The 9,906-nt window shown below is 39.7% G+C and overlaps 1 protein-coding gene across 1 annotated transcript; it reads right to left on the reverse strand.

Moving 5' to 3' along the window:
* Positions 1–1,832: 1,832 nt before the first annotated feature.
* CT83 (cancer/testis antigen 83) lies at positions 1,833–2,997 on the reverse strand. Its single transcript, XM_037822694.1, is given in 2 exon segments — positions 1,833–2,141; positions 2,926–2,997. Coding segments are annotated over 2 exon segments (381 nt in total).
* Between the last annotated feature and the right edge of the window lie 6,909 nt (positions 2,998–9,906).

A 9,906-nucleotide genomic window follows, 5' to 3' on the forward strand; every position in this document is an offset into this window, starting at 1 on the left:
AAGGAAACTAGAAGCTTTGAATACTTCTTTCCCCATATAATGACATTCCTCCCTTTGGTTATATTTGGAAGAAAAATATGACCCATCTACTTGCCATTTTGTTTTACAAAATTAAGCGTAGCTTATTTTGTTTTCTAAAATGTAGGTTTCATTCAAAATAGAACATGGCTTTTATCAAATTTAACATTCTATGATCATAATATATGGCTAATAGATCAAGTGGAGTGATTTCATCTCATTTAAATAAGTTAATACTTAGGGTGATAACTTATACACATACTTATAGGAGATAAATTTGTCAAATTAGTCAACAATGATAGAAGTTAAATTATAAAGTGCTATGTCCCAGTCTCCTTAACAAAGATAATGAAAATATATAACATCACTGATAGGTTTATACATTGATTATATATATTTATATATCTATCTATCACTGACAATTGGTTTAAATATCACAGCCTAGGACTATGAACACTGCTTAAATATTTGAGTAAAATTTTGGCAATTATTAAGTTTCTAAACCTGGACTTTAGGGAATATATGACACTGAAATTATACATATATGTTTATAGATTATAAACATATATAATTATAAATGTTATACATAACATTTTCTGTAGGTGTATGTTCATTTTTCTAGGGAGAGAGTCCGTAGATTTTATCAGAATATCAAAGGGATCTGGGACCCAAAAAAGTTTAATAAATAAATGCACTACTGCTGGCTTTTTGTGCTTGGCAAGGGAGTGAAAATTAAAGTAATAATGTTAAGTCTTGATTTATTAAATATTTTAGGTTCCTTTTCCTCTTGATTTTGATTGAAAATTGAAGCATAAAAGGAATATGTTTCTTTCATAGTCGTCATTTATTTTGGGGTGAGGCAGGGATGAACGTAAGTAAATAGGCAGACCTATAATTGAACCATCTAGATAAGTTATGTGCAGATATATAAAATAAACTCGTGTTTGATATTTTAAGGGTTTTCTTTGAGGGTAGGCTAAATGCTGTTAGTGCACTCCAAGAGAGTATAAATTCCTTAGTTATACTGGATTTTATAAAATATTATTTGAAATAGATGACTGACTTGAGTTTAGAAATCTTAAGACAGTTTTGATCCACACTGCATTATATGCATTCTAACACTGTATTTTGTTATTTGAGGTGTGGATTTTTCACAAAACAGAAAAATGCATGGAATTTTATATAGGTGACTGGCAATTCAACGATGATTTAGGCACATTTCTAATAGAAGAATGTCTAATTGGTGGAAGGTAGGGGAGGTGGGATTGGAAGGGGAAGAAATCTTCAAAAGCTGACCACAAGGAGCAGTTAAGAATTCGTGTGACTATAATTACAAGTCTGTAAAGCACACCTCCTAACTGAGGGTCTGGCAGTTCATAGGGTACTCAGTGATAACTCTTATTGTTGTAACACAGATTCAGTAATGGTAAGAAACAGCATTCTGCATAATGGAAAAGAGTTTCATCACATCCCACTTACTTTAAAGCAAACTTGGAGAAATATGCCCTATTATGTAAACCATAAGAAAAAAACTTTTTCACATTTGAGTGAAATTAAATTCACTACCTCCTAACTATTATCTTTTTACTATCGCTTTCCATTTAAAAATTAAACTGTTTTTCTTCCTGTGTGCTTCTGTTCCTTTCCCTATAAAATATATATTAGCAATATGTAATCAAGTCTTTAAATAAAATGTGAGAAAGCAATTTGATAAAGTCCCGGATTTTGTATCTGACTTGACATGTCCTGCCCTGTTAAATAATAATTCATTTGGTATAAACACGTATAATCAAGTGAATCCACTCAAAGTGCTTTTAATGATTGCCTTCGCTGTTATTACATTCTGTAAGTTTTTCAATGGATTTCTGGTTAACTAATCCACCATTTAAACCCTTGTTAACTAGGAAGTGTTCCAATTCAGCCAGCTTGTATTCCACGATCCTGAGGTTTACCAGTATTCACTTCTGCATGGCTATCGAGTGTGGAAAATCATTTAAAATATCCTGAGAGAGGCTGCTGACTGAAAGAATATTATCAGTATTGCTCTTAGCTGAGCCAGTAGGAGAGGATGGTCTTACTAGTGCAAGAGAAGTCGAATTTGATGACATTTCACCAATGTTTCTCTGTAAGAGAACGAAATTATACATATGTAGTTTACTGAAATTAGCAATTTCCAGGCACTTAGCAGATGACAACATGATTAGTCTTGATAACCAAAATGAACTGATCATCCTCTCCTAATATGTGTTGAATGACTACATTGATTCAGAAACATGCTGATTCCAAACAGACTGAGAAAAAAAATATGTGAAACTAGCCATTTAGTGCCAAAGTGCAATATCCTTTGGTTACATTTCTTTGGCAGTCTAGTAGGTCTATATTTGGACACCTTCTTTAAACCTTATCTAAAAGCACTTCACTTGCAACTTTAAATAGCACCAGGGATCCCACATTTTTGACTTGACATATCTGTGACTGCCCAGAAAGCTACCATAGAGATGACTAAAAAGGAAAATAAAGGGAAGAGGCAAATAGAAAGATGGGAGGTGTGTAGAAGAAGCAAGAGCCAGCGAGCAAGAGAATGAGAGAAGGTACATATTCTTAAAATAGGAAATGGTGGTGGGGAGTGAGCACTTCAACTGGACCCTTCAAGTGAGTGGAAAACTGACTCAGTTACTTGGGCTTTTTACAACAGACCACATGCATGGAATCCCTGGTCAACATGAAGTGTGGGGGTAAAGAATAAAAGTCTGCGACCCTTTCAAGAGCAAAAGAGTAATGATATGACCTCTACTTACTTCTCATTTTACTATACACTACCTTTCTACTCTCTTATATACACATACAAACACACCAATCCATGTATACGACCCACTTCCCATGTCTCTCTCTTATATTTGCCTTTACCTGGAACCTTTTTTTCCAGAATACAAACAGAAAAGTGAGAATAATGCCGCTCATCAGGAGACACATATTCATGACTCTTCCCCCTCTTCCCTCTTCTTGGGAATGAGGCACTCAGCTGGCAGTTGGGAAGCAGAGGGCAGCTAGCGGCCCAGACTTACGCGGGCCAGAATACTCGGCATCCCTCACTGCCTGGTGCAACTGAGGATTGGTTGCGGCACCGCCGCACTTTATAAACTAGAGAGGGCGTGTCACCTCACAATTGGACACGCACGTGGTGGAGGTACGTCACAATTGGACGGTACTTGGTAACCACCCACCTGGTTACTTAGTTACAAGAGACATTGAGGGAGTATGGTATTTTCAGGAAGCTGAAATGTGGTAGACGTACAGACGCTAAATAGACTGGTTAAATATATGACTTAAAAACGCTCCTCTGTCCTTTTTCTTTTCTAAGACAATGTTTGTCTTTGCTGCAACAACTCCATTATTTTTTTCTTAGTTAAAAGAAAAAAAAAAGCAAGAAGGAAATACACTGTAAATAGTAGGTACCTCAAAATATAAGTCTGACAGGAACCATACCTCCTCCACACTCCGATTGCTGTTTTAGGATTTATGCCAATGCTGGTCAGATAAATATTTACATGTGTGCCACTTTACAGTTTAAAATACACTTCCCAGATGCTTATTTCATAATGACTTTGTACTATAAGTGTTTTTAATACTGTGTCTATTTTCTGCAAATGTGGAAACGGATTTGGGTGTTAAGTAACCTCATTTAAAACTAGTAGCAAAAACAGGACATGAATCCACTGATTTTGAGCCCTGAGATGAAAGTCCTCATTTCCCTCACCCTACTCCCACCTCTACAACATCCACCTTCACTCACTTACTTGTAAGTATCAACTAGTATTTCCACCCAAAGAATTGAACAATGAATTTTGAATTAATTTTATTACAAAGAGGTAATAGAGACAGAAATCACTGCACTAGAGCAAGATAGAAACATTCAAGAAATTCAATTAACTGTACAAGATGACACTGAACTAAAGGCCAAAAACTAAATCCAACAACCAGGATGATTTCAAGGAGAGTGTCTCAGCCCAAATTGCTATCTCTACTTGTGGTAAAACTCTCACCTTCTTACAGATAGGAAGGAGAGGGATTACATTTTTTTAAGTGTTCATACCACACTTATTTCCTAATTTTGATTTCAAAGCTTAGAAATTTATTCATTTATCAAATATTTATTAAATGTCTGTGTGCTGAGCACTGGGAATCATATTCAGGAAATAAATTATAACCAAAAATGAAGTCTCTGCCTACCTGAAATATGCACTCTCAAGCGATAAACATTAATCACATACTCACAGAAGTGAATGTAAACCTGCTAATGAGATAAGTGGTAAGAAGGAGAAAGTACACAATGGTATGGGAACTTAAGATACGGGGTGTAAAGTAAAGTGAAGCCCCCAGCTTTTGGGCTTACCCAACTGGATAGATGGGAAATGATACATAAAATTGTGAGTTATCTTCATGTAAATAATACTTGAAGCTCTAGATATGGATGAAATTCCCTAATGTCAGCTTAGGGTACAAATAGAAAAGAAGCTAGGATAGAGGTTTGAAAAGTTCCAATATTTAATGACTGGGTAATATTACTTTCATTAGAATGCTCTTGTGGTTGTCTTGACATCTACATTTCCTGTTTCGTCAAACAAAATTTAATGAGGCCCAGTAATTTTATCTGTAATAATATTTGTGTGCATGTTTGTGGTCACCATCAACTAATTAATTCTTTGTATGTTTATTTTTTTTTTCTATATTAGAGAATTTTGGGTATTACAGAAATTCATGCTTAAAATAAAGGATTCCCACATACCACACTGTATTAGTTAGGGTTCCCTAGGGAAACAGAATCAACAAGAGATATCTGTACATACAAGATTTTATAAAAGCGTTTCACACAACTATGAGAATGCACAAGTTCAAATTCCATAGGGCAGGCAGCAACTAGCAACTCTGATGAAGGAGTTCTATGAACTCCTCAGGCAACGAACTGGCAACTCCGATGAAGGTGTTCCATCATTCCTCAGGAAATGCATCGCTGGCTAGCCGAAGAAGAAATGAAGGTCCTCCTCTCTCTTCCTTAAAAGTCTTCAACTGATTGGATCAAATCCAGCTGATTGAATTCTCTCATTGCAGAATACATACCCTTTGTTGATGTAATCAGACATAGCTTCAGTCAATTGACTGATGATTTAATAAACCAGCCTTCTGGTTTCATACACAGCCACAAATGTCCTTGCAGTAACAGGCCAAGACTTGCTTGAACAGAGATCTGGATACCATCACCTGTCCAAGTTGACACATGAACCTGACCATCACAGTCCAACTCTGTCAACTTGGCAGTTATGCACATCACCTTAAGCTGTGCTTTATGTCTAAGCAGAGAACAGTAAGAACAGACATGTATTTCGACTAACAAAACTCAGCTGACCTGTGTACAACTGGAAATGCACTAAATCTCTCCAGAATAGGGAGCAAGTCCTTGGGTGCCAGTGACCGTTAAACTTGGTTTCCTTTAAATTAAATACTATGAAATGCACAATATAGCTTATGTAATATGAAAAGGGAATAAGATAGAAAAGAAAACAATTATATTTGCTTTATGGACAAATGCAAACATAACAAAACAAGGAGGACATATTCATGCCGTCATAGTCCTCGTTTCTGTAACTGGTCACGTGATCACAGTACATATTTATCACTACCTTCTTAGACTACCTATTGCATGTTCCCTTTACCTTCAGCAAGCACATCAGCTGGTTGTGGTTCTTTGCCTGGTGGAGTAACCCAAATCTTCATTCCTGAAGTTTCTTGGTCATTGGTAGTCTTGTCTAGATTGCCTTGTTGCAGTTTTCAATTGAGTTTAATCACAGGGCATGGGAGTACTAAGAGAAACCCTCAGGGATCTTCTGTATTCCAGGAAAACTCTTCTTTACCTCCATTGTGTAGTTGCAGTACTATTTCCCCTTGATAGTCAGGATCAATCACCCCAGCCAATACAGTAATCCCCTTCCTTGCCTGTTGATTCAGAGGCTTGAGAAGCCCAAAGTGACCAGGGGACAGTCTTAACTTCCAGTTCAATGGAGTTATTGTGTCTCCTGGTGGGAGCACTCCCCCTTTTGGAACAAAGACTTGGAGACCAGCAGAGCTTTGGCTTCCAGGGACAGGAAGCAAAAATTTTCCTAATGAATCACTAGGAGTGATAGTGAGTGGTGCCACTCCTACTTCCACCCCTTGATTCCTGGACATGTGAATCCTGGCCATAAGAGAAATAGTCCCATAGAGTGAACACTGATTCAGAGCATGCACAGCTTCCTGCAGAACATTGCCCCAGCCCTGCAAGGTATTGCCAACTAGTTGGCACTGCAATTGAGTCTTCAACAGGCCATTCCACTGTTCTATCAATCTACCTGCCTCTGGATAATCGGGAACATGGCAAGAAGAGAATTCTATGAGCATGTGCCCATTCCCTCACTTCATTTGCTGTGAAGTGGGTTCTTTGGTCAGAAGCAACGCTGTGTGGAATACCATGATGGTAGATAAGGCATTCTGTAAGTCCACACATCATGGTTTGGGCAGAAGCATTGCATGCAGTGAAGGCAAACTTGTATCTGGAGTATATGACTATTCCACTGAGAACAAATCATGCCCCTTCCATGATGGAAGTGGACCAAAGCAATCATCCTGTCACCAGTTATCAGGCTGATCACCTCGGGGAATGGTGCCATATTGGGGACTAAGTGTGGGTCTCTACAGCTGGCAGATTGGGCACTAAGCAGTGTCTGCAGCCAGGTCAGCCTTGGTGAGTGGAAGCCCATATTGCTGAGCCCATGCATAACCACCATGACTACCACCATGACCACTCTGTTCATGAGCCCACTGGACGATGACAGAAGCGACTGGGAAAGAGGTTGACATATGTCCATTGAATGGGTCATCTTATCCACTTGGTTATTAAAATATTCCTCTGCTGAAGTCACCCTCTGTAGAGCATTCACATGTGATACAAATATCTTCATGTTTTTTGCCCACTCAGAAAGTCCTATCTGCATACCTCTTCCCCAGACTTCTGTCTCCAGTTTTCCAATTATGTTCCAAGTCCCTGACCAGCCAAACCATTAGCATCAGCCCATGAATCAGTATACCAGTACACCTCTGGCCAGTTATCCTTCTAATCAAAATGAACAACCCAGTTCACTGCATGAAGTTCTGCCAACTAGGAGGATGTCCCTTCACCACTGCCCTTCAGGGACATCCCAGAAAGGGGCTGCAGTGCTGCAGCTGTCCACTATCAGGTGGTGCCTGCATATCAGGCAGAACCATCTCTAAACCAGGCCTGAGTTTTCTCCTCCTCAGTCAACTGATTGTAAGGAACTCCCTAAGAGGCCATAGCTGTGGGCTGGGAAGGAAAAGGTAAGGTGGAAGAAGTGGGGGCCATGATCATTTGGACAACTTCCTCATGTAACTTGTGCTTTCAGGACCCGCTCAAGCCCTATCTTATATGTACCATTTCCATTTTATGATGGAGTGCTGCTGTGCACACCCAACTTTATGGCTTAATGGGTCAGACAATACCCAGCTCATGATAGGTAATTCAGGTCTCATGGTAACTTGGTGGCCCATGGTTAAGTGTTTTTTCTCTACTAAGGCCCGATAACAGGTCAAAAGCTCTTTCTCAAATGGAAAGTAGTTATCTTCAGTGGATGGTAAGGCTTTACTCCAAAATCCTCAGGGCCTGCCAAAGGCTCCAAACAGATCTCTATTTGCCACTGACACTTCCAGCACCATTGGATCAGCTGTATCTTATTGTCCAAATGACAGAAGAGCTTGAACAGCAGCCTGGACCTGTTGCAGAGCCTCATCTCATTCTGGTCCCCAATCAAAACTAGAAGCTTTTCTGGTCACTTGGTAAATGGGCTGGAGTAGAACACCCAAATGAAGAATATGTTTTCTCCAAAATCCAAACAGGCCCATTAAGCATTTTGCCCCCCCCCCCTTTTTTTTTTTTTTTTGGTTGTGGGAGGGTCCAAATGCAACAGCTTATCCCTCACCTTAGAAGGGATACCTTGACAGGCACCACACCACTGGACACCTAGAATTTTACTGAGGTGGAAGGTTGTGTTTTTGTTTGATTTATTTACCATCCTCTGACATGCAAATACGTTACCGACACACCTAAAGTAGTTGCTGCTTCTTGCTCACTAGGTCAAATCAACATGGTATTATCGATATAAGGGACCAGTGTGATGTCTTGAGGGAGGGAAGAATGATAAAGTTACCTGTGGACTACGTTATGAAATAGGGCTGGAGAGTTCATATACCCCTGAGGAAGCAAAGTGAATGTATATGGTGGCTTTGCCAGCTGAACGCATACTGTTTCTGGTGGTCCTTACTAACAGCTATTGAGAAAAAAACATTTGCCTGCATACCAGGTACCAGGGGATGTTCTGATTTGTCAAGCAATGATACAACATCTGGAACAGCAGCTGCAATTGGAGTCACCACCTGGTTAAGCTTATGATAATCCACTGTTCCTCTAAGACCCATCTGTTTTCTGCACAGGCCAAATAGGAGAGTTGAATGGGGATGTGGTGGGAATCACCACCTATGCCTCCTTCAAGTCCTTAAGATTGCCATTAATCTCTGCAGTCCCTTGAGGAATCCAGTATTGCTTCTGGTTTACTATTTTGCTATGCTGGGGCATTTCTAGCAGATTCCATTTTGCCTTTCCTACCACAATAGCTCTCACTGCAGGAGTCAGGGAACTGACATGTGGATTCTGCCAGTTACTGAATATGTCTATTCCTATTATGCATTCCAGAACTGAGGAAATAACCACAGAATGGGTCCAAGGACCCACTGGACCCACTGCAAGACAAACCTGAACTTAAACTCCAATGATCACCTGACCTCCATAAGCCCCAAATCTGACTGGTGGACCACAGTGACATTTTGGGTCTCCTGTAATTAGTGTCACTTCTGAACTCATGTCTAATAATGCCCAAAATATCTGATCATTTCCTTTTCCCCAATGCACAGTTACCCTGGTAAAAGACAGTAGGTTCCTTTGAGGTAGGCTGGGAGGAAGATTAACAGGGTCCTCCCCAAGGGTACCCAGCCTTTCCCATATTCAAGGGGCTCTGGATCCGTAAACTCTCCCAAGTCTGGGAATTGATTAAAGGGCCATGACTCTCTGTTTTTGTAATTCAAGATAGTCTTTTGTTCACTTGACCTATAATTCTTCTGCTTATACATCTCAAAAATAATTTAGTAGCCTTCCCATCTATTTTACTTCTAGGTACTCCGTTATCTACTAGCCAATGCCATAAGTCTCTGTGAGTCACATTATTCTGACTGCTGCTTTGAGCCTGTTTTCCCTTATAGTAGCTATGCCCACCTTGCCTTTGTTAATGCATTGCTGTCAGGTGGTTTCTGCCGCCTCAGGATCTGATTATTCCTATTGTCTTTAAGGATTCCATCTCAGCCACAGCCATTCTCACAGTAGTATCTGACCTTCAGATAAGGGGGCTACCAAACTCTTCAGGGATAATGGAGCTAGTCTCACAAATTTATTCCTTACAGTCTTGGTAAAAGGTGGGTCCTCTGGACATTCCAATCTCTCTAAGCCTTTGAATCCCCACCTCTACATTATACCAGAGCAGTTCTGGCATTTGGACCTCAGGTAATATCAGCCACCTTTTGATCCATGTTTCAGCCAACCACCCAAACTGTTAACACCTTTTCTAACCCCTCAAGGTACAACACTGAATGCAGAATCTCTGTTTCATGGGCCCATATCAATAAATTCAGCCTGATCCCACTTTATATTCCTTCCACCATTTTCCCAAACCCTCAATATCCATTCCCACACATATTCCTATGATTTCTGTCTAAATAAATTGTAAAACTCATACA

Source organism: Choloepus didactylus, chromosome Y (genome assembly GCF_015220235.1).
Source record: "Choloepus didactylus isolate mChoDid1 chromosome Y, mChoDid1.pri, whole genome shotgun sequence".
NCBI classification, from domain to species: domain Eukaryota; kingdom Metazoa; phylum Chordata; class Mammalia; order Pilosa; family Megalonychidae; genus Choloepus; species Choloepus didactylus.